Source organism: Ranitomeya imitator, chromosome 1 (genome assembly GCF_032444005.1).
Source record: "Ranitomeya imitator isolate aRanImi1 chromosome 1, aRanImi1.pri, whole genome shotgun sequence".
Lineage (NCBI taxonomy): Eukaryota > Metazoa > Chordata > Amphibia > Anura > Dendrobatidae > Ranitomeya > Ranitomeya imitator.
Window position 1 is genome coordinate 129,257,024 of NC_091282.1, and position 25,480 is coordinate 129,282,503.

At 43.4% G+C, this 25,480-nt stretch overlaps 1 protein-coding gene across 1 annotated transcript in view; it reads right to left on the reverse strand.

Moving 5' to 3' along the window:
* Nucleotides 1-8,959: 8,959 nt before the first annotated feature.
* OCLN (occludin) overlaps nt 8,960-25,480 on the reverse strand; it is a 65,475-nt gene continuing 48,954 nt past the window's right edge. Inside the window, exons 6-9 of the mRNA XM_069750817.1 lie at nt 22,234-22,434; nt 21,728-21,899; nt 21,339-21,380; nt 8,960-12,742 (exon numbers count right to left, since the gene is read on the reverse strand). Of these exons, the coding sequence (XP_069606918.1) occupies nt 12,644-12,742; nt 21,339-21,380; nt 21,728-21,899; nt 22,234-22,434 (514 nt within the window). The 3' untranslated portion in view covers nt 8,960-12,643. The remainder of the gene's footprint in view (nt 12,743-21,338; nt 21,381-21,727; nt 21,900-22,233; nt 22,435-25,480) is intronic.

Here is a 25,480-nt window from a genome sequence, read left to right on the forward strand (position 1 = left end):
CCTGTAACATCCACAATCTTAGGTATATATGCACAATTAATTTGGATCCTGGAGTTGTGGAAGGAGCCACCGACTGGACTTTATGATCTCCTCTTCCAATTCCGAGGTTACCATAGAAACCACAATACCCTGAGAAATAATGGAGGATGGAGAATTTGAATGAGAAACTGAATCGAGACTACAAGATAATGCATCAGCTTTCACATTCTTAGACCCCGGCCTGAATGGAATAAAAAATTAAACCTAGAGAATAATCAGGACCATCTGGTCTATCCAGGAGTTAACTTTTTAGCTGATTGAATGTAAGCTAGATTCTTGTGATCAATGGCCACAGTAACTGGATGAATCGCCCCCTCCAAAAATGCCTCCATTTCTCAAAGGCCAATTGGACAGCAAGTAACTCGATTCCCAACATCATAATTTCTTTCCGCAGACAAAAATTTTTTTTGAAAAGAAAACACATGGACGCAGGTTAGTCAGAATTTTGGGCCCCTGTGATAAAACTGCCCCTACTCCGATCTCCAGGGCATCCATCTCCAAAATGAACGGTTCTTGGAGATCAGGTTGGATCAGAATGGGAGCAGACATGAAGCACTCTTAATTTTTCCTACCTGCTGGAACTCACACCCTGATGACTGGGGATGCAAGGAAAATAAATAAATAAACCTACAGCTCTCCCTGATCACACTAAACTTGTATTTCCCAAAAATGTATCAGGGAGAGCCATTACAAATTCGGGAGAAACTTAACTATACATCAGAGGGTACTGACGTCACAGCCACTGCCAGCAGTGGCGAGCTATAAGAAGTGTTCATAAGATAATGATCTGACCCTGCAATGGATACTTTACTGTTAGGGCAGTGAGAATCTGGAATTGCTTGCCTGAGGAGGTGGTGATGGCGAACTCAGTTGAGGGGTTCAAGAGAGGCCTGGATGTCTTCCTGGAGCAGAACAATATTGTATCATACAATTATTAGGTTCTGTAGAAGGACGTAGATCTGGGGATTTATTATGATGGAATATAGGCTGAACTGGATGGACAAATGTCTTTTTTCAGCCTCACTATGTTACTATGACTTCAGACTCTGGTAACCCTTAGCCATATCCTAAGGCTATGTGCTCACATTGCAGATTTGGCTGTGGATTCGCAGCTGTTTTCCATGCGGTTTACAGTACCATGTAAACCTATGGAAAACCAAATCCACAGTGCCCATGGTGTGGAAAATACAGCGCGGAAACACTGCGTTGTATTTTCCGCAGCATGTCAATTCTTTGTGCGGATTCCGCAGAGGTTTACACCTGCTCCTCAATAGGAATCCGCAGGTGTAAAACCAAAAGGTGGAATCCGTACAATAACCCGCAGTAATTCCATGGTAAATCCGCAGGTAAAACGCAGGGCGTTTTACCTGCGGATTTAGCAAAAACAGTGCGTAAAAATCCACACACAAGTCCACAACGTGTGCACATAGCCTAAGACATCTGCATCAAATTCACCACCTGGTCACTAAGCACGTGAACACTATCCATACTGGCGAAAAAGAGAAGAAAAAAAAACTTCTAGGCCAGATGTAACGTGGAGCTGAGTAACTACTCACAAAAAAACTGAGTTGGAGTAGTCGAGGAGTCTGAGGTCAAAAGCCAGGAGGGTACATCTTAATCAGAGGGAAGAGACCATGTCAGGTAATGGTCCGAGGTCAAAATACCAGGAAGATTGCGGATCAGAAGGGGTTAAACATAGGGATGGTTAGAACGAAGTCCTAGTTCAGGCAACAAAAGATTAAGAAAAACATTAGGTACAGATAAAAACCAACCACACTAAAGGTACCGTCACACTCAGCGACGCTGCAGCGATATAGACAACGATCCGACCTAAACTAGATCGCTGGAGCGTCGCTGTTTAGGTCGCTGTAGAGACGTCAAACACAGCAACTCCAGAACAATGCAGGAGCGATCCAGTGACGTAACGGCGACTCACTTATCATTCTCGCTCCATGTAAAAAACGTTGCTGGCGTCGTTGCTTTTGATGTCAAACATTACGATACACGCCGATCTAGCGACCAAATAAAGTTCTGGACTTCTAGCTCCGACCAGCGATATAACAGCGGGATCCAGATCGCTGCTGCGTGTCAAACACAACGAGATCGCTATCCCGGATGCTGCAACGTCACAGGTTGTTGTCGTTCTCGTTGCAAAGTTGCTGAGTGTGACGGTACCTTTAGCGGAAGCTACGTCTGACAGAGGTTTGGGATTAACAGCCCAGCTAAGTCAATCATCTAAGACAATGAACACCTGGAGACAGACACTATCTTCCAGTCTCAGACTGGATGTCTGATCTATCAATTAAAAACACCAGATTACGTACCGGTAATGCTCTTTTATAGAGCCACGACAGCACCCACTTGAGAGAGGGGATCCGCCCCTAGGAACAGGAAACCCCTATGGAGAGAATAAAAGGGGCGGTCCCCCTCGCTCCCACAGTTGGGTTTACAGAGATTGCGAGGAACCGCCCACCAGATTTTAGTAGGTCATTCAATATCATCGTTTATAATTAGTTATTTTAAGTATGGCTAACTACAAGAACCAAACACCCTTAACCGTGCTCCTAAATAAAAAAACCTATAAGAGTGGGAAGTGAAGGGGTGCTGTCGTGGCTCTATAAAAGAGCATTACCGGTACGTAATCTGGTGTTTTCTCTTCGCCACGACAGCACCCACTTGAGAGACTTTCAGAGATAGTCATTTGGGAGGGATCACCGTGTTAAGGACTGATCTACCGAAGGACAAGTCAGATGAGGAAGACAAGTCTAATCTATAGTGATTATAGAAGGTAGTAGGCGAAGAGCAGGTTGCGGCCTTACATATCAGCTCTATCGGAACCTCCGCTCGTTCAGCCCAGGATGATGCAATCGCCCGGGTGGAATGTGCTCTTACGGTCTCAGGCGGATTCTCCCCTTTGAATGAATAGGCCAGAAATATTGCATCTCGAATCCACCGAGATAAAGTACCCTTCGTGATTCCAGCTCCTTTCCTATGACCCTGGAAGGAAACAAAGAGAGCCCTGCTCTTCCTCCAAGCACTAGTCCTATCCAAATAGGCCAATATGGCTCTCCTCACATCTAATGTGTGGTATTTTTGTTCTTCCTGACTTGTAGGGTTATCATAGAAGGAGGGAAGGAAAATTTCTTGCGATCTGTGAAATTTAGTACATACTTTGGGTAAGTATGAAGGGTCTGTTTTTAGGACAACTCTATCTGGAAAGATTGACATAAAGGGAGGATCTATCGATAGTGCCTGTATGTCACTTACTCTTCTCGCTGATACTAAGGCGACGAGAAGAGCTGTCTTGAGGGAGACATGTTTTATGTGAGCTGAATGTAGTGGCTCAAAAGGGTGGTCTGTAAGAGCTTCAAGAACTAAATTAACATCCCAAGGTGGTACATGGGGAATGTGAACTGTCTCTGACCTCTGGCATGCTGCAACAAACCTGGCTACCCACTTATTACCTGCGATATCGTGACCATATAAAGCCCCCAGCGCAGAAATTTGTACTTTTAAAAGGTACTGACCGCCAGGCCTAAATCGCGCCCTTTTTGAAGAAATTCTAGAATCATAGGAATATGAATTTCGTTTGACAGGGCTGTTGGGTAGAGGTTTAGAAATTTTCTCCACACTCTTGCGTAGATGGAGGTAGTGGATTTTTTTCTACTTAATAGAGTGTCAATTACTTTGTTTGAGAACCCTCTCATCTTTAGCAGCTGGCTCTCAAATTCCAGGCTGTTAACCGTAGACCCTTCACATGAGGGTGGCAGAAGGGGCCCTGGAAAAGAAGATCCCGATCCTCCGGGAGGATCCATGGGTCTGAAATTGACATGGCTCTTAGCCAGGAAAACCATGGCCTCTTGTGATCTTAATCGCTCCGTTCTGGCCCGTTTGCTCTGTCCTCCCTTATCTTCCTGATTACTGTCGGAAATAGTATCAGCGGGGGAAAGGCATATGCCTTCTTGAATACCCATGGCACTTGTAGGGCGTCGAAGATATCTGGATTGTCGGATCGGAACAAAGATGCAAACTTTTTGACTTGCCTGTTTTGTCGCAAAGAGATCTATCTCGGGAGTGCCCCATTTTTTTTACTATCGTGCAAAAGATATGACGACTTAGAACCCATTCTCCTTGGTGGAGAGTGTGGCGACTGAGGAAATCTGCTCTCGAATTGTCGATTCCTCTCTAATGTAGCGCTGATAGGGACAGAAGGTGCTCCTCTGCTATGGCTAGAATGTTGTCGGCTATAGACATGAGTGCTTCTGATCTTGTTCCTCCTTGGTGGTTTATGTATGCTACTGCTGTCATGTTGTCTGAAAGGATTCTTGTATGCGTTCCGTGTAGCTGCGGAAGAAATTTAGATAAGGCATGATAGATAGCCTTCAGTTCTTTTTTATTAGAAGAATCATCCGATTCTCTAAGACACCACAGACCTTGCATTATTTGATCTCCTAAGTGTGCTCCCCAACCACTAGGACTGGCATCAGTGAAGATAGTTTTTGAAGGTTTAACCACCCAGGGAACCCCACTGGTAAAATGATTCGGATTTAACCACCAAGTGAGAGATTGTATCACATCTGTTGGTAAGGAAATACGACTATCTAATCGGCCTTGTAATCTTTCTTCCTCACGAAGTATCGTATACTGTAATTTCCTGCTATGGAATTGGGCCCACGGAACAGCTGGAATATAAGATGTGAAAGAACCAAGAAGGGACATACCTTCTTTAATGAAAATTAGGGGGTTGTTAATCACCGATTGTACTTTGTTTATGATTGCCATTTGTTTTAACTCGGGAAGAAAGCACATCTGATTTGTAGAGTCTAGAATAATTCCTAAAAATTTTTGATTAGTTGTAGGGGACAATCTAGATTTTTCCCAATTTACTAACCACCCCAACCCCTGTAGGGACGAAATTGAATCGGATATACGTTGATGACATTGAGAAAGGGAGTTCCCGACTATCAATAGGTCATCTAAATATGGTATTATGAGGGTGTCTTTTAACCTCAAATATGACATTACCTCTGACATTAGTTTTGTGAAAACTCTAGGGGCTATTGATAGTCCAAAGGGCATTGCTGTGTATTGATAATGCCGAATCTGACCTTTGATCATAACTGCCACCCGTAGATATTGTTGATGCTCACTGAAGATTGGAAGATGATAATATGCATCTTTAAAGGTCAAGAACTGCCATGAAGCAATGGGGAAACAGAAGCTTAATAGTTGACCGAATGGATTCCATTTTAAAAGTTTGGTTCTCTAAGAAGATGTTTAGTCTCTTAAGGTTAATTATTGTTCTATATGATCCGTTTGGTTTCGAAATCAAAAATAAAGGGGAATAAAATCCCTTTCCTTTTTGATGAAAAGGGACTTCCACCAATACTCCTTTGGACAGGAGAGTTATTATTTCCTGTTCCAAGGCCTCTTGTTGTGATGGTGACCCCAAGGAAGTCAGAAAAAATGAGTCCGGGGGGACTTGGGAAAACTTTAATTTTAGGCCCGTAGTTATAAGGCTAGTTGCCCATGGATTAGAAGTTCTTGCCAGCCATTGCGTAGAGAAGAAGGACAACCTACCACCAACGGGTAGATCTGTCCTAGCGGGGTTTATCCTCAGGTTTGAAAGGGCGTTTTCCGAAGAAGGCTCCTTTTTGCTTAAAGTCTTTACTATCCCAACGGTTCTGGTTTTTATAATCCCGTCTTCTGTTGAACATGGGCTTTCGGAACGCTCTCCTATAGGATGGAAGCTAAGAGTTATTGGGGAACCCTTTCTTCCTCTCACCCGCTTTGGTAATAATGTCATCTGAGTACCAAATAGGTACTCACCCTGGCATGGCAGACCACATAACTTAGATTTCGTTTGTGGATCTCCTTTCCATCCTTTTAACCACAAGGCGCGGCGAGCCGCGTTGGTCAGACCTGCCGATTTGGCTGCTAATCGGATGGAATCAGCTGAAGAATCGGCCAAAAAGGCAGTAGCTCCTCTAATTAACGGAATAGAGGACATTAGTTTATTGCAGGAAAGGCCACCTTTCAAGCCTTCTTCAAGGTCATTCAACCAGACCAGCATGGACCTAGCAGTGCATGTGGCCGAAATAGCCGGTCTGAAAGCTCCTGTACAGGATTCCCAAGCTCTTTTTAAAAGGGAATCAGCTTTCCGGTCAAGCGGGTCTTGCAAAGATCCTGAATCTTCAACAGGCAGCAAAGATTTTCTAGAAGTGGACGCCACTGCCGCAACTACTTTTGGGGCTTTTGACCATTTGGAGAAATCCTCGTCATTAAAGGGATAGCGATGTTTTGAGGAAGATGGCAACCCTTTTTGCCCCTGGCTTTCCCACTCCTTTCTGACTAATTCCTTTATCGCTGGAATAACAGGAAAAGAAGGTCTTTTTCTTTCGGACAGGCCAGCAAACATCACATCCTGTGGTGTTTTAAGGGTTTTATCTTCCATACCCATGGTGTTACGTACTGATTTGACTAGATTGTCAATGCTATCTGTAGGGAAGCATGAATCCTGCTCACTCTCCGAGGATATACCCTCTTGAGACCCGTCCGAATCCTTATCCTCAACCTCAGAGGATTGTTCAGATCTAGGAGAGCTATATTTCTTCCTACTCTCAGGAACTTTATCCGAGCTTCGAAAGGCTCGTAATTCCTCTCTAATCATGCTACGTATATCTTCCGACCTTAATGACGACTCCTCACGTAAGGTGGACTTGATGCATGACTGGCACAGCTTTTTTTAAATAGATATCCGGGAGCGGCTGAGAGCATAAGGCACATTGCTTATGTTTGGATTTCCCTGTTCTTTTAGCCTAGGGAATTAGATAAAAGAGGGGAGTGTAATCAGCTTAAATAGGGTAGACAAACACTCACCCCTGAAGCTGTTATCATAATACCGGCTGAAGAGGAGGAGACGGAGGCACAGATGGAGGAGCCGACCGGTCCGATCTCTTTTCTCTGGTGCTCTTGGAGGATGATCTGCGGCTGCTGCTTGTCCGGCTTCCAGGAGTAACAGCGGTGACCTCAGCTGAAGGCAACGCTGTGTCCTGGGAAGATGCCATGATGGACGCTGGGTATCAGCGCCGGCGTCCTCTTGTAATGGGGGCCGCCATCTTCTTCCTGCCGCACCCGGAAGTGATCACTACATCCGGGTTGCGGCTCTGCTGTGCGCGCATGCATTCCCATCCAGAGCGCAGGCGCCGTCCTCCTTCAGCCTCACCCTGGAAGTTGTAACAATACTTCCGGGGGACAAAACACTAGGCCACACGCTGCCTGTGCGCCACCCGAAGATGGCAACACAGGTTATTACCCCAGCGATCCGGTCCCTGCAGGCGTGCTGGATGTATCTCCGTGAGCCAGGCGACTCCCCAATCGTGGCCTCACGGTACGTGCCAGCAGAGGGGGGAAGCTGCCATAGGACCCCCGACGCTGCTTCCAGCTCTGGAGCCCTTGCCGTCCCTGTACAGGTAAACTGCGCAAGCGGCATCCAGGCTGGGCATCCTCTTCTCCAGGTGTCTCCCGTAGGAACAGGAAACCAACTGTGGGAGCGAGGGGGACCGCCCCTTTTATTCTCTCCATAGGGGTTTCCTGTTCCTAGGGGCGGATCCCCTTTCTCAAGTGGGTGCTGTCGTGGCGAAGAGAAAACACCGATAGCTCAGCACACCCCTGCACCTGACTGAAAACTGAGCTGTCAAAAGTATTGACAGCTTCAGCAAGCCTCTACACTAGATTGGACGGCTGAGTGATACAAAGGCTGCAGAGATGGAACCTGAAGGGGTCAGATGTTTTATACTTGTAAGGATATTGCATACTTATGGAACATCAACCAGCTATAGAAATATTTGCATTTGTTCCACTCATCCAAATAGGGCCTAGATGAATCCTTACACGCGCTGAAAAAGCAACCCAATTTATTTATTTTTTTCCTCATGACAAAGTATCCTTGCCCATCCATTCCTGGGTGCTGCCCTTCCTCTGCATTCTATATTTCAGCCTGCCTCTGGTGGACAATACAGATTTAGTATCTGGATTCTCTTGCCTCGGTTACCATCTAGTCTCATTTTCTTTTTGGAGCAATCATTACTTAGTTGCTGCCATGAATTTGCTATTTGAACCAACATGAATTAGCCATGTAATGTAGTTAGTTGTTCTATATTAGCTACCCGCTGCTGTTCTCTGGTAAAAAAAAAAAAAAAGTGTAAATCAGGTGGACGAGGGGGAATCCATACCATATGCCATTGCGGACCACCTGGCTCTGACTTACAGCTGGCACCTGACAGCCTTCTGTGTCTCTTCATTGCCAATTGTTGCTATTGGTGACCATTGTAAATATTGCTACCTTGATTTGGTCCATGCCAGTTTGGTTGTCGTGTAACGTTTTCTAACTATTCTGTTTGTGGATGATAAATTCCAAGAGGTGGTGGGTAAATGTTCCCATACAGGGGTATAACAATAGTGGGTTCAAGGGTTGCAGTCTCCCCACTCTCTGGAGCCTAGAGGAGCCACAAAAGGTCTGTATGGCCAATATGAGAACATCAGTACTAATAAAAAGACCTGAGATGATGGAGGGCCCTATTGGAAATTCTGCATTACGCTCCATGAGCTTCCAGTTGCACCACTGCTCTCACGGCGATGTTCTTGGTTTTCTTCACATTCCTGCCAGAGAAGCGCCTTTAGGATGCAACAATAACTTCCTTTGGGTGATGTCACTGAAGTTTGAATATAACGTACAGACATTGCATGAATTCTTATCCAGAACGGATTCTCCAGTCAAGCGTTTGGATTGTCTACGTTTGTCGATTCGAGAATGTGCTTAAACTCTATGGCTACCGTAATACAATGGTTGGCATCTACACAAATTCACACTTTGTTCAAATGGATGGGAGGACAAAAATAAAATTAAATCCACATGGGGATTAGTCAACCATTTATTAACAAGTAGTCACAGTAAAATAACATGAATCCATTGATTATTTCACATAACCCTTGAAAAATCATAAGAGCTAGACATTACACTACTGTAAGTGGATATGAAAACCTTGGGGGTGAAATCAGCTTAACTGTCTCCTTATAGGCTTGCTACACATTTTACTTTACAAATAGGAACATTTGAACGTCACATAAAAAATATATACAGTTATTCACAGGAAATATCCTGAAATCTTGAGTATAACATGCAAGTATAAAGAAACCTGTATCAAGGTTTTTTCCCCCCACTTTATTTTTAACATTCATTGTTCAGTTTTTTTTAATTCACATTGATTTAAAGCTAAAAAAAAAAAAAGAAAAAAAAGTACCCACAAGTACAAACTGGAAGGCTGAGCAGAAAGAGGCTAATGGAATGCAGAAAAAGTTTGCATGTTCCATCTATAAACTGCGCAATTTTAGTCCATTTGGTCTTGTTTGGTTAACCTGCCAAGCTAATTCAATGGGTCTGCAATATTAGTCAAAGCCTAAAAGGTCAATGCAGTTTCCAGAAAAATAAAAAGCAGCCTTTTTCTTTAATGACATACAAACCCTTTAATATACAGTGGGGCAAAAAAGTATTTAGTCAGTCAGCAATAGTGCAAGTTCCACCACTTAAAAAGATGAGAGGCGTCTGTAATTAACATCATAGGTAGACCTCAACTATGGGAGACAAACTGAGAAAAAAAAATCCAGAAAATCACATTGTCTGTTTTTTTAACATTTTATTTGCATATTATGGTGGAAAATAAGTATTTGGTCAGAAACAAAATTTCATCTCAATACTTTGTAATATATCCTTTGTTGGCAATGACAGAGGTCAAACGTTTTCTGTAAGTCTTCACAAGGTTGCCACACACTGTTATTGGTATGTTTGCCCATTCCTCCATGCAGATCTCCTCTAGAGCAGTGATGTTTTTGGCTTTTCGCTTGGCAACACGGACTTTCAACTCCCTCCAAAGGTTTTCTATAGGGTTGAGATCTGGAGACTGGCTAGGCCACTCCAGGACCTTGAAATGCTTCTCACGAAGCCACTCCTTCATTGCCCTGGCGGTGTGCTTTGGATCATTGTCATGTTGAAAGACCCAGCCACGTTTCATCTTCAATGCCCTTGCTGATGGAAGGAGGTTTGCACTCAAAATCTCATGATACATGGCCCCATTCATTCTTTCATGTACCCGGATCAGTCGTCCTGGCCCCTTTGCAGAGAAACAGCCCCAAAGCATGATGTTTCCACCACCATGCTTTACAGTAGGTATGGTGTTTGATGGATGCAACTCAGTATTCTTTTTCCTCCAAACACGACAAGTTGTGTTTCTACCAAACAGTTCCAGTTTGGTTTCATCAGACCATAGGACATTCTCCCAAAACTCCTCTGTATCATCCAAATGCTCTCTAGCAAACTTCAGACGGGCCCGGACATGTACTGGCTTAAGCAGTGAGACACGTCTGGCACTGCAGAATCTGAGTCCATGGTGGCGTAGTGTGTTACTTATGGTAGGCCTTGTTACATTGGTTCCAGCTCTCTGCAGTTCATTCACTAGGTCCCCCCGCGTGGTTCTGGGATTTTTGCTCACCGTTCTTGTGATCATTCTGACCCCACGGGGTGGGATTTTGCGTGGAGCCCCAGATCGAGGGAGATTATCTGTGGTCTTGTATGTCTTCCATTTTCTAATTATTGCTCCCACTGTTGATTTCTTCACTCCAAGCTGGTTGGCTATTGCAGATTCAGTCTTCCCAGCCTGGTGCAGGGCTACAATTTTGTTTCTGGTGTCCTTTGACAGCTCTTTGGTCTTCACCATAGTGGAGTTTGGAGTCAGACTGTTTGAGGGTGTGCGCTGGTGTCTTTTTATACTGATAACAAGTTTAAACAGGTGCCATTACTACAGGTAATGAGTGGAGGAAAGAGGAGACTCTTAAAGAAGAAGTTACAGGTCTGTGAGAGCCAGAAATCTTGATTGTTTGTTTCTGACCAAATACTTATTTTCCACCATAATATGCAAATAAAATGTTAAAAAAACAGACAATGTGATTTTCTGGATTTTTTTTTCTCAGTTTGTCTCCCATAGTTGAGGTCTACCTATGATGTAAATTACAGACGCCTCTCATCCTTTTAAGTGGTGGAACTTGCACTATTGCTGACTGACTAAATACTTTTTTGCCCCACTGTATATATTTATATAAAGCAGTCATCCGTGTCTTAAACAAGTAGTCCTAGGATTTGTCAATGAATAAACAATTAATACTCCAGTGGTTTATGTTGCAGTAATATGGTAACTAAAAATCAGTATGAGAATCAATTTTACAGTTCCAATTCAATCGGATCCAACCAACTAGATAACTGACGTGCCCCTATGCACAAGATGGCTAAACACCAAGATGCTGGAAAGGAGAACAGAAGCTTGTTAACATGGCTCCATATCTATTTTTTTTATTAAAGATTTAGACATAAAAATACATTTTTATTGATTGATGAAAAAAAAAAAAAAAAATAATAAAATTACCGTACTACACAACAACAACAACAAAAAAAAATAGGCTGCACTTAAGTTCACTTTTTCTTTATTATTAAAAAAAAAAATGTAATTGGGTCCCAGCATATTTTATGATTAAGCAACTTTGTGCTAACCGTACTGTTTAGGAGTGGACACGGCATATTAAAATAAAAAAGGAGGCTACAAAATACAAAAATTGCATGAAAACAAAACTTGCACATGCTAAAATGGTGTCCCCACATAAGATAGCTCTGTGTAAAACACTTGTTTGGCCAACTGTCCTCACTTGACACCATAAGGCTAAATACACAGACACGGAATTTATAGCTCCATGTGTGTCACATCCTCCGTGGACAGTGCAGGAGCTGCCTGCCATCTACAGGCTCTAGTCCATTAATTGGAGCATGCCAAAGCCATGTGAAAAGTAGCCTATGTGCCGGTGAACACAGGCCAACACTGACAAATAAAAAAAAATATATATACACACGTGTGACCACAGTAATTCACAAGAACTATTAGTTCGTTCTAATGTGTTCAAAGGGAAGAAAGCATCTGCCAAACATTTCTGGCAGTGGCTTCCCCCAGAGAAGAGCCCGACCCCTCTCTACCTCATCGGCATGTGAGTCAGAGGCCCCCCCATACAAATCAGATGAGCCGATTCATTTGTATTTACAAGTACAAAAGCACATTTAAGCTTGCAACATGTCTATAAAATGGTTCATTGGAAGTGTTAAGATGCTGATCAGATCAGGAGGAAAATTTGACTGTAGCAAGTCATTTGAGTGCTTTAATTATCAAAAGTGTTGATTATAGCCAAAACATTTTCCCCATGTTAAAAAAAACAACAACACACATTTGTTGCACTTAACAGATGTCTACCACTTCTTATAGGAAAAGGATGCTTCAGGCCCATATAGTGTCAGCAGCATTTAGAAGTCTACAGACCACTAGATGCATTTCTACAGAAGAGGCTCAACAAAAGTATGCCAATAAGACATGTCACGCTTCAACATTAAAAACAAAAGAACCATGAAAACACGACCATAATAACAAAGTTCTTGACAGTGACCTCTTCTGAAAATGTCTTAAAGATAGACAATTGTTGGACTTTGTTTCCAGGTCTTGAAATTCAATTTCATTTATTTACTGCGGTCATAGTCGCCAACCATAAGCTTGATGTGGTTCAGTTTGCCTTTCAGGTGCTTGCAATGTCGTCTTTTGTTCATGTAATCAGAAGACTGAATAAAAGAGAATATAGTTTTTTGTCATATAGAAAACAAGATAATACTTTAATAATAATAATAGTACAAAGCATTTACTCCAGTATGCAATCACTAGAAAAACAGAAAGCTTGGGAGTAAAATCCATAGCACCTACCAACAATTTCAGATTGTTCTACAGACAAGTGGGGAGGTAGCATCAGCCAAAACGACACTTCATGTATGAGGCAGCAGAATGGTATTGACTATATCTACCATCCACATGCATTTCTGCAAAAGGCTTAAAACTGGTTTGACCAGGGTTGGTGATGGCTACCGATACCTGTTGATTGAGCACTGGGAACAGCTGCATCCTTGACTACATTTCAACCATTAATAAATTTAGAAGGTTTCAAAAGGTAATGGAATATTTGCTTCCAAATCCATCACGGCCTGTGTCACATCATTAGACCATGGATTTGGCGAATTTGTACTTTGCTTTCTTAATCTGACCATATTGTGAAGCTTTGCCAAATGGCTCTAAAATAATTAACATACCGTATATACTCGAGTATAAGCCGAGATTTTCAGCCCATTTTTTGGGCTGAAAGTCCCCCTCTCGGCTTATACTCGAGTCATACCCGGGGGTCGGCAGGGGAGCGGGGGCTATCTAATAATACTCGCCTACTCCTGGCACGGTCCCTGCTTCTTCCAGCGCTGCAGTTTTTTCCTGTACTGAGCGGTCACATGGTACCGCTCATAACAGTAATGAATATGCAGCTCCACCTCCCATAGGGGTGGAGCCGCATATTCATTACTGTAATGAGCGGTAACGGTGACCGCTCAGTACAAGAAGAATATGCAGCGCCGGGAGAAGCAGGGATTGCACCGCGCCAGGAGCAGGTAAGTATACGGGGAGGGGGAGCGCAGCACGATAGTCACCTTTCCTCGTTCCGGTGCGGCTCAGTCATCAGCATCCTCTGGCTGTGACGCTCAGGTCAGAGGGCGCGGTGATGTTGTCAGTGCGCGCCCTCTGCTGAACGTCAGTGCTGAGGACGGAGCCGCACCCGAAGGAGGAGCAGGTAAGAGTGTTGGGGTCTTGAGCGACGGAGAGGTGAGTATATGTTTTTTTTTTTAATCGCAGCCACAGCAAATGGGGCAAGTGACTGTATGGAGCATCTGTATGGGGCCATAACGATTGTGCAGCACTGTAAGGGGCAGTGAATGTATGGAGTGTCATGATCCCAATGGCAGGGGATCACAAAAGGACAAGCAAAAAAACAAAACAAGCTCTAGGGTGATGGAACCTGAGCTGACCGCGATCCTGAACCTAAACACACAACTAGCAGTAGCCGGGGAACGTGCCTACGATGATTCCTAGACGTCTTGCGCCAGCCGAAGGATTAACTTCCCCTATAAGAAGAAACACAGACCTCACTTGCCTCCAGAGAAACACCCCACAGAAATAGCAGCCCCCCACATGTAATAACGGTGAAATGAGAGGAAAGTACATACGTAGTTATGAAAATAGAATCAGCAAAAATGAGGCCCGCTAAAGCTAGATAGCAGAGGATACAAAAGTGAACTGCGCGGTCAGCGAAAAACCCTTCAAAAAACCATCCTGAAATTACTTGAACTCATGTGCCAACTCATGGAACATGACGAGTAATTTTAGCCCACTAGAGCAACCAGCAGCAAAGAATCACATCTCTGCAAGCTGGACTAAGACAAAAATTAAGAAAAACGTGGAACAGGAAAATCAAAACTTAGCTTGTCCTGAAGATAACAGACGCAGGGAGCAGAGGTAAAAAGACACGCTGATTACATTGGTAGCCGGCGAGGAAATGACAAAAAAGCCAGGTTAAATAGGAAACTCCCATAACCTGATGGAACAGGTGGACACCAGAGACAGCAGAGAACACAAGTCACCCAGTACCATCAGTAACCACCAGAGGGAGCCCAAAAACAGAACTCACAACAATGGAGCATCTGTATGGGGCCATAACAATAGTGCAGCACTATAAGGGGCAGTGTCTGTATGGAGCATCTCTATGGGGCCATAACGATTGTAAAGCACTGTAAGGGGCAGTGACTGTATGCAGCATCTGTATGGGGCCATAACGATTGTGCAGTACTATAAGGGGCAGTGAATGTATGGAGCATCTTATGGGGCCCTTATTACCCTTTATGCAGGATTATATGGGGCATATTTTAATATGGAGCATTTAAAGGGGCCCATCAAACTTTATGGAGCATTATATGGGGCTCTTGATTCAATATGGATATTCAAAAACACTTAACCTACTGATGTCTCAATTAATTTTACTTTTATTGGTATCTATTTTTACTTTTGAAATTTACCGGTAGCTGCTGCATTTTCCACCCTAGGCTTATACTCGAGTCATTAAGTTTTCCCAGGTTTTTGTGGCAAAATTAGGGGGGTCGGCTTATACTCGGGTCGGCTTATACTCGAGTATATACGGTATCTTACTCCTTCAGTGGGGACTCTTCGCTTAGCTGGACATTTTGCTTGTGCCCACTGTTCAGAGGATATATTGTATCCAAACATGGACAACACCGGTCTTGATGAATCTGGGCTAAAATTACAGCTCACTTTATGTAAACCCTTCATTAAACAACCATCATAAAACAATTCATGATAAAATATGGAGAAAAAAAAAAAGAAATTAATACAGTTATCGAGCAAGTAAGTTTGGTGGCACGCTTTGGGACTTCTACCAACCAGGCTTCCTTGAGGTGCATGGGTCACTTGTTGTGAATTCTGTGGCTGAGTTCATTTCTGTGGTCACAAGTGGTATTGCAGTCTCTGGGCTTCCTCCCTCAGGTGTTTTGGTGAGCTCGTTGGCTGCCTTGCTATTTAGCTCCACCTGAGTCTGTCTTCCTTGCTCCTTGTCAATGTTCCATCGTTGGATCTGAGCTACTGCATCTTTCCTTGGGCCTGCTGCTCTGCTAGATAAGTGCTTCTAGTTTGTTTTCTGTTTTTTTCTGTCCAGCTTGCTATTGTCTTTTGCTGGAAGCTCTGAGAAGCAGAGGGGTGCACCGCCGTGCTGTTAGTTCGGCACGGTGGGTCTTTTTGCCCCTTTGCGTGGTTTTCGTTTTAGGGTTTTTTGTAGACTGCATAGTTCTCTTTGCTATCCTCGCTCTGTCTAGAATATCGGGCCTCACTTTGCTGAATCTATTTCATTCCTACGTTTGTCTTTTCATCTTGCTAACAGTCATTATATGTGGGGGGCTGCCTATTCCTTTGGGGTATTTCTCTGAGGTAAGTCAGGCTTGTATTTCTATCTTCAGGCTAGTCAGCTCCTCAGGCAGTGCCGAGTTGCATAGGTAGTTGTTAGGCGCAATCCACTGCTGCTTATAGTTGTGTGAGGATAGATCAGGTACTGCAGTCTACAGAGATTCCACGTCTCAGAGCTCGTCCTATTGTTTTTGGTTATTGCCAGATCTCTGTCTGTGCGCTGATTACTGCACGCTGTGTTGCCTGATTGCCAGCCATAACAGTACAAGGAGCCTCACCAATGATTCCCAATAGAGGGAAAAAAGAAATCCTGACATCATTTTTTTTTCTTAGCTCTGTCTTCAGTCTTTTTTTTCCCCTAGACATTAGAGTGCTTCAGGACACAGCTGTGGACATGGATATTCAGGCTCTGTGCTCCTCAATGGATAATCTCGTTGTAAATGTACAAAAGATTTAAGATACTATTGATCAGAAATCGATGCTAGAACCAAGAATTCCGATTCCTGATTTGTTTTTTGGTGACAGAACTAAGTTCCTGAGCTTCAGAAATAATTGTAAGCTATTTTTGGCCTTGAAACCTCATTCTTCTGGTAATCCTATTCAACAGGTTTTGATTATTATTTCTTTTTTGCGCGGCGACCCACAGGACTGGGCGTTTTCTCTTGCACCAGGAGATTCTGCATTGAGTAATGTTGATGCATTTTTCCTGGCGCTCGGATTGCTTTACGATGAGCCTAATTCAGTGGATCAGGCTGAGAAAAATCTGCTGGCTTTATGCCAGGGTCAGGATGATGTAGAAGTATATTGTCAGAAATTTAGGAAATGGTCAGTACTCACTCTGTGGAATGAATCTGCTCTAGCGGCTTTGTTCAGAAAGGGTCTCTCTGAAGCTCTTAAGGATGTAATGGTGGGATTTCCTATGCCTGCTGGTTTGAATGAGTCTATGTCCTTGGCCATTCAGATCGGTCGTCGCTTGCGCGAGCGTAAATCTGTGCACCATCTGGCGGTACTGCCTGAGAGTAAACCTGAGCCTATGCAGTGCGACAGGACTATGACTAAAGTAGAACGGCAAGAACACAGACGTCTGAACAGACTGTGTTTCTATTGTGGTGATTCTACTCATGCTATTTCTAATTGTCCTAAACGCACTAGGCGGTTCGATAGCTCTGCCGTTATTGGTACTGTACAGTCCAAATTCCTTTTGTCCATTACCTTAATGTGCTCTTTGTCATCGTATTCTGTCATGGCGTTTGTGGATTCAGGCGCTGCCCTGAATCTGATGGATTTGGATTATGCTAAACGTTGTGGATTTTTCTTGGAGCCTTTGCGGTGTCCTATTCCGTTGAGAGGAATTGATGCTACACCTTTGGCCAAGAATAAGCCTCAGTACTGGGCCCAGCTGACCATGTGCATGGCTCCTGCACATCAGGAAGTTATTCGCTTTCTGGTACTGCATAATTTGCATGATGTGGTCGTGTTGGGGTTGCCATGGCTACAAACCCATAATCCAGTATTGGATTGGAACTCTATGTCGGTAACCAGCTGGGGTTGTCAGGGAGTACATGGTGATGTTCCATTTTTGTCTATTTCGTCATCCATTCCTTCTGACATCCCAGAGTTCTTGTCGGACTTTCAGGATGTATTTGAAGAGTCCAAGTCTGATGCCCTACCTCCGCATAGGAATTGTGATTGTGCTATCGATTTGATTCCTGGTAGTAAATTCCCTAAGGGTCGTTTATTTAATTTGTCCGTACCTGAACACACCGCTATGCGCAGTTATGTGAAGGAGTCCCTGGAGAAGGGACATATTCGCCCATCGTCGTCACCATTGGGAGCAGGGTTCTTTTTTGTAGCCAAGAAGGATGGTTCGCTAAGACCGTGTATTGATTACCGCCTTCTTAATAAGATCACTGTTAAGTTTCAGTATCCCTTGCCATTGATTTCTGACTTGTTTGCTCGGATTAAGGGGGCTAGTTGGTTTACTAAGATTGATCTTCGTGGTGCGTATAATCTGGTGAGAATCAGGCAGGGAGATGAATGGAAAACGGCATTTAATACGCCCGAGGGTCATTTTGAGTATCTGGTGATGCCGTTCGGACTTGCCAATGCTCCATCTGTTTTTCAGTCTTTTATGCATGACATTTTCCGTGAGTATCTGGATAAATTCTTGATTGTTTACTTGGATGACATTTTGATCTTCTCAGATGATTGGGAGTCTCATGTGAAGCAAGTCAGAATGGTTTTCCAGGTACTGCGTGCTAATTCCTTGTTCGTGAAGGGATCAAAGTGTCTCTTCGGTGTGCAGAAAGTTTCATTTTTGGGGTTCATCTTTTCCCCTTCTACTATCGAGATGGATCCGGTTAAGGTTCAGGCCATCCAGGATTGGACTCAGCCGACATCTCTAAAAAGTCTGCAGAAATTCCTGGGCTTTGCTAATTTTTATCGTCGCTTCATCTGTAATTTTTCTAGCATTGCCAGACCATTGACCGATTTGACCAAGAAGGGTGCTGATTTGGTTAATTGGTCTTCTGCTGCCGTGGAAGCTTTTCAGGAGTTGAAGCGTCGTTTTTGCTGTGCCCCTGTGTTGTGTCAACCTGATGTTTCTCTTCCGTTCCAGGTCGAGGTTGATGCTTCTGAGATTGGTGCAGGGGCGGTTTTGTCACAGAGAGGTTCTGGTTGCTCAGTGTTCAAACCATGTGCTTTCTTTTCCAGGAAATTTTCTGCTGCTGAGCGTAATTATGATGTGGGCAACCGAGAGTTGCTGGCCATGAAGTGGGCATTCGAGGAGTGGCGTCATTGGCTTGAGGGTGCTAAGCATCGCGTGGTGGTATTGACTGATCATAAGAACTTGACTTATCTCGAGTCTGCCAAGCGCTTGAATCCTAGACAGGCCCGTTGGTCGTTATTTTTTGCTCGTTTTGATTTTGTGATTTCATACCTTCCGGGCTCTAAAAATGTGAAGGCGGATGCTCTGTCTAGGAGTTTTGTGCCCGACTCTCCGGGGTTATCTGAGCCGGCGAGTATCCTCAAGGAAGGAGTCATTGTGTCTGCCATCTCCCCTGATTTGCGGAGAGTGTTGCAGAAATTTCAGGCTAATAAACCTGATCGTTGTCCGGCCGAGAAACTGTTCGTCCCTGATAGGTGGACTAGTAAAGTTATCTCTGAACTTCATTGTTCGGTGCTGGCCGGTCATCCAGGAATCTTTGGTACCAGGGAGTTGGTTGCTAGATCCTTCTGGTGGCCATCTCTGTCACGGGATGTGCGTGCTTTTGTGCAGTCCTGTGGAATTTGTGCTAGGGCTAAGCCCTGCTGTTCACGTGCCAGTGGGTTGCTTTTGCCCTTGCCGGTCCCGAAGAGGCCTTGGACACATATTTCGATGGATTTCATTTCTGACCTTCCCGTTTCTCAAAAAATGTCGGTCATTTGGGTGGTCTGTGATCGCTTTTCTAAAATGGTCCATCTGGTGCCCTTGGTTAAATTGCCTTCCTCCTCTGATTTGGTGCCTTTGTTCTTCCAGCATGTGGTTCGTTTACATGGCATTCCTGAGAATATTGTTTCTGACAGAGGTTCCCAGTTTGTCTCGAGGTTCTGGCGAGCCTTTTGTGGTAGGATGGGCATTGACCTATCTTTCTCCTCGGCCTTCCATCCTCAGACTAATGGCCAGACCGAACGAACCAATCAGACCTTGGAAACATATCTGAGATGTTTTGTTTCCGCTGACCAGGATGATTGGGTGTCATTTTTGCCGTTGGCTGAGTTCGCCCTTAATAATCGGGCCAGCTCGGCTACCTTGGTCTCTCCATTTTTCTGCAATTCTGGGTTCCATCCTCGTTTCTCTTCAGGACAGGTTGAGTCTTCGGACTGTCCTGGTGTGGATTCTGTGGTGGACAGGTTGCAGCAGATCTGGACTCAGGTAGTGGACAATTTGACCTTGTCCCAGGAGAAGGCTCAGCTTTTCGCTAATCGCAGACGCCGTGTGGGACCCCGACTTCGTGTTGGGGATTTGGTTTGGTTATCTTCTCGTCATATTCCTATGAAGGTTTCCTCTCCTAAATTTAAACCTCGTTTTATTGGTCCGTATAGGATTTCTGAGATTCTCAATCCGGTGTCTTTTCGTCTGACCCTCCCAGACTCCTTTTCCATACATAATGTATTCCATAGGTCGTTGTTGAGGAGATACGTGGCACCTATGGTTCCATCTGTGGAGCCTCCTGCCCCTGTTTTGGTGGAGGGGGAATTGGAGTATATTGTGGAGAAGATTTTGGATTCTCGTGTCTCTAGACGGAAACTCCAGTATCTGGTCAAATGGAAGGGTTATGCTCAGGAAGATAATTCCTGGGTTTTTGCCTCTGATGTCCATGCCCCAGATCTTGTTCGTGCCTTTCATGTGGCTCATCCTGGTCGGCCTGGGGGTTCTGGTGAGGGTTCGGTGACCCCTCCTCAAGGGGGGGGTACTGTTGTGAATTCTGTGGCTGAGTTCACTTCTGTGGTCACAAGTGGTATTGCAGTCTCTGGGCTTCCTCCCTCAGGTGTTTTGGTGAGCTCGTTGGCTGCCTTGCTATTTAGCTCCACCTGAGTCTGTCTTCCTTGCTCCTTGTCAATGTTCCATCGTTGGATCTGAGCTACTGCATCTTTCCTTGGGCCTGCTGCTCTGCTAGATAAGTGCTTCTAGTTTGTTTTCTGTTTTTTTTCTGTCCAGCTTGCTATTGTCTTTTGCTGGAAGCTCTGAGAAGCAGAGGGGTGCACCGCCGTGCTGTTAGTTCGGCACGGTGGGTCTTTTTGCCCCTTTGCGTGGTTTTCGTTTTAGGGTTTTTTGTAGACTGCATAGTTCTCTTTGCTATCCTCGCTCTGTCTAGAATATCGGGCCTCACTTTGCTGAATCTATTTCATTCCTACGTTTGTCTTTTCATCTTGCTAACAGTCATTATATGTGGGGGGCTGCCTATTCCTTTGGGGTATTTCTCTGAGGTAAGTCAGGCTTGTATTTCTATCTTCAGGCTAGTCAGCTCCTCAGGCAGTGCCGAGTTGCATAGGTAGTTGTTAGGCGCAATCCACTGCTGCTTATAGTTGTGTGAGGATAGATCAGGTACTGCAGTCTACAGAGATTCCACGTCTCAGAGCTCGTCCTATTGTTTTTGGTTATTGCCAGATCTCTGTATGTGCGCTGATTACTGCACGCTGTGTTGCCTGATTGCCAGCCATAACAGTCACTACCTATACCTTTGCATGCCTCAGATTTGATACAGGCATCTTTACTCCAATAGATGTAGTAAAGCTAAGTGGTATTACATCCTAACTACATTGCCATTTATTTACAAAGCATTTTATTGTGACGAACACACGTGCGCCATTATTACCACTATTAGACATACTTACCGCTTTAATGTCCTTTAAGCGATTATATTCATCGGCAACAGCCTGGAAGAAACATCCATAAATTAGTTCCCAGATTCCCACAGCAGTATACATATAGTCATGTTGTAAATTATATTGTGGCAACTTCATTAACCAGTTCCTGACCAGGGTCACTATTAGTTTACCTTGGAAATACCAGACCAAAATAGAGTTGGGAGTATTTCTTGGGGTTAACAGATCCACCAGGTTCTAGAATTAGTGTATTAATAGGCTATAGCAGCACATCATTAATTTTTCTTTTTGCTATAGATTTGACATTGAACACAAAACAATATGTAATAATAAAAATGGTAACAAAATAAATAAGAATCTACTAAAAGTGCAGACCATAATTTCCATTATAAACCGACCTTGTAAGACTGGCTTCCTTCTGGATGTTCATCTAGCTCCGTATCTAACTGAGCCAAAGCTTTCGAGACGTCCTCCAGTTCGGTTTGTAACCTCTTGTATTCTTGTAGATCGGTGTCAAACTCTCGCTTGTAGTCTTGTCTCTGCTGGTCTGAAGTGATGGGGGGGTATTCACTATATAAAGAGAAAGATATGTTTGTAGTCTGTTGGGGAGGGGGGGGGGGACAAAACAAAAAAAACGCACACGAGACTGGTAAAACTGGGTCCTAACTGGTCTAACCGGTCCTGTGCAATCTCTCCGTGTACTATTCTCAGGGAGCTTGCACCATATAATGTTCGGTCATTTTTTTTTGCAAGTGTAGCTCCCATAACAGGAGTTTGGGGGTGGGGTGGGAGGAGAGTAGGACACAATTTCTCCTACCAGTGTCAATGGTAACGACCAGCAGCTTTCTACACACTGGAAGCAGAACTGGTAAGTTATATAGGAATTTTAAATTGAGGAAATTACCTTTCCAAATCATCTTCATCATCCAGCTCTTCACCAGACTCTCCTCCTGTTGTGTAGTCCGTGTCATAGTCATTAGGAGACCTCCTGGCTCTACCGGGCCGTTTCTTGCGTGGTGCTTTTTTGCTTGCATCAGAACTGCTGCTATAAGCGTTTGGTGAAAATCCAGATTCATTTTTCACTGGGTATACTACTTCTGGTATTCTGATAGGAAAGAAATTAAAATAACTATCAAACGCAGAACATGGGAGTAAGGCCATTATAAGGCCTAATTCTAATGTCAGATTTTCACTTATGAATTTAAAGAAAAGAAAAAAAAAATCAGTTTTGGATCTGATGAACATCAGTGTGTCAATTTTTACTATCAGTTTCATCGGCGAGTTTCAGGTATGAAAAAATAAATCTGCAAAGAGTGTGCTGTACATTACAATGTTAATCATGGACTACACACCCGTACGCAGACTAATTTTCATGTACCAGAATTAAACGATACATGTAACCATGTAGTCAAGAGAAAAAAAAAAAAAAAAAAATTATATATATATATATATATATATATATATATATATATATATATATATATATATATATATATATATATATATATATATATATATATATATATATATATATATATATATATATATATATATATATATATATATAAGAGGGGGCCAAGTCTTCTTTTAGGTGCTTGATCGCCATTTCCAATACTGGATGTTTAATTTTAGTTGACCACAGACTAGGTTATAGGATAGATATTTTAATCTGCAGCCTTTGGTACCCATGATGTCCCAAACACCAAGATAAACTTTGTGAGCCAAAACAATTATACAGCGTTGAGAATATTGAAGGCATGATTTTTTTTTTTTTTCCTTTAAAGAAACCACCATTAATAGACTAAGAGATAATGGGCAAGTTTGACAGCTGCCAGTGCAATGCATGCCTAAAGAGGAAGCAAAAAGAAATAAGTTCCAGCTCCTATAGTGCTGGCAGAATGTGAACATGAATGTCAAGTGACAGTATGAGAATCAGGACAGTTCCAGGAGATATAAACTGCTTACACTAGAAGCAGTTTTAAACTTGTGTGGCATGAGGGCAGTATGAAAAGACAGACACGTTTGCAAGGTGGTTTAGTGGGTGCAATACTGGTCTCTAGGTTTCGGTTAATAAATAAGCACTCCTATAACAACTTTATTGGCTAAACCTGTGTATATACAATTAGGTCCATATATTTGGACAGACAACATTTTTCAAATTTTGGTTATAGACATTACCACAATGAATTTTAAACAAAACAATTCAGATGCAGTTGAAGTTCAGACTTTCAGCTTTCATTTGAGAGTATCCACATTAAAAACAGGATGGCACATGTTTAGGAGCTGAAACTCCTAAACCCTTCATCCAATTTTAAAGGGACCAAAAGTAATTGGACAATTGACTCCAAGGCTAGTTCATGGACAGGTGTGGGCAATCCCTTCGTTAGGTCATTCTCAATTAAGCAGATAAAAGGCCTGGAGTTGATTTGAGGTGTGGTGCTTGCATTTGGAAGGTTTTACTGTGAATTAAACATGCGGTCAAAGGAGCTCTCCATGCAGGAGAAACAAGCCATCCTTAAACTGCGAAAACAGAAAAAAACCATCTGAGAAATTGTTACAATATTAGGAGTGGCAAAATCTACAGTTTGGTACATCATGAGAAGACAGGATTTTTGGTTGCTTACCGTAAAATCTGTTTCTCGGAGCCTCCATTGGGGGACACAGGAACCATGGGTGTATGCTGCTGCCACTAGGAGGCTGACACTATGCACAAAATAAGTTAGCTCCTCCTCTGCAGTGTACGCCCCACCGAATGGCATTATGCACTTCAGTTTAGCTTAGTGTCAGTAGGAGGTGGACGCATGTCTTTCATTAGACCCACATCTAACTCAATGTGCGTCGTTTTCTGAGAGGCGATAGAGAAAGAAAGCACTGGTGAATTCATCAATGCAAAAAGACCTGGGCGCCCACAGAAGACAACAGAGGTGGATGATCGCAGAATAATCTCCATGGTGAAGAGAAACCCCTTCACAACAACCAACCAAGTGAACAACACTCTCCAGGAGGTCGGCGTATCAATATCCAAATCTACCATAAAGACAGGACTGCATGAATGTAAATACAGAGGGTTCACTGCACGGTGCAAGCCACTCATAAGCATCAAGAATAAAAAGACTAGACTGGACTTTGCTAAAAAACATCTAAAAAAGCCAGCACAGTTCTGGAAGAACATTCTTTGGACAGATGAAACCAAGATCAACCTCTACCAGAATGATGGAAAGAGAAAAGTATGGCGAAGGCGTGGTACAGCTCATGATCCAAAGCATGCCACATCATCTGTAAAACACGGCGGAGGCAGTGTGATGGCTTGGGCATGCATGGCTGCCAGTGGCACTGGGTCACTCGCGTTTATTAATGATGTGACACAGGACAGAAGCAGCAGAATGAATGCTGAGGTATTCAGAGACATACTGTGTGCTCAGATCCAGCCAAATGCAGCAAAACTGATTGGTCGTCATTTCATACTACAGATGGACAATGACCCAAAACATAAAGCCAAAGCAACTCAGGAGTTTATTAAAGCAAAGAAGTGGAATATTCTTGAATGGCCAAGTCAGTCACCTGATCTGAACCCAATTGAGCAGCATTTCACTTGTTAAAGACTAAACTTCAGACAGAAAGGCCCACAAACAAACAGCAACTGAAAACCACTGCAGTGAAGGCCTGGCAGAGCATCAAAAAGGAGGAAACACAGCGTCTTGTGATGTCCATGAGTTCAAGACTTCAGGCAGTCATTGCCAACAAAAGTTTTCATCCAAGTACTGAAAATGAACATTTTATTTAAAATTTAATCTGTCCAATTACTTTTGGTCCCTTTAAAAACAGGGTTGCACATGTTAAGGAGTTGAAACTCCTAAACCCTTCATCCAATTTTAATGTGGATACCCTCAAATGAAAGCTGAAAGTCTGAACTTCAACTGCATCTGAATTGTTTTGTTTAAAATTCATTGTGGTAATGTCTATAACCAAAATTAGAAAAAAATGTTGTCTGTCCAAATATATATGGACCTAACTGTATGCAGTGTAGAGTAGGTGCATAAATGCTCTCCTCACTGATGGCAGTTTTTTCCCCTCAATTTCCAGTGCCGCTCTGAACCTCTTCTATGTCACGTGACTGCTATGCCTACTTACTGGTTCACACGGAGGTCTGT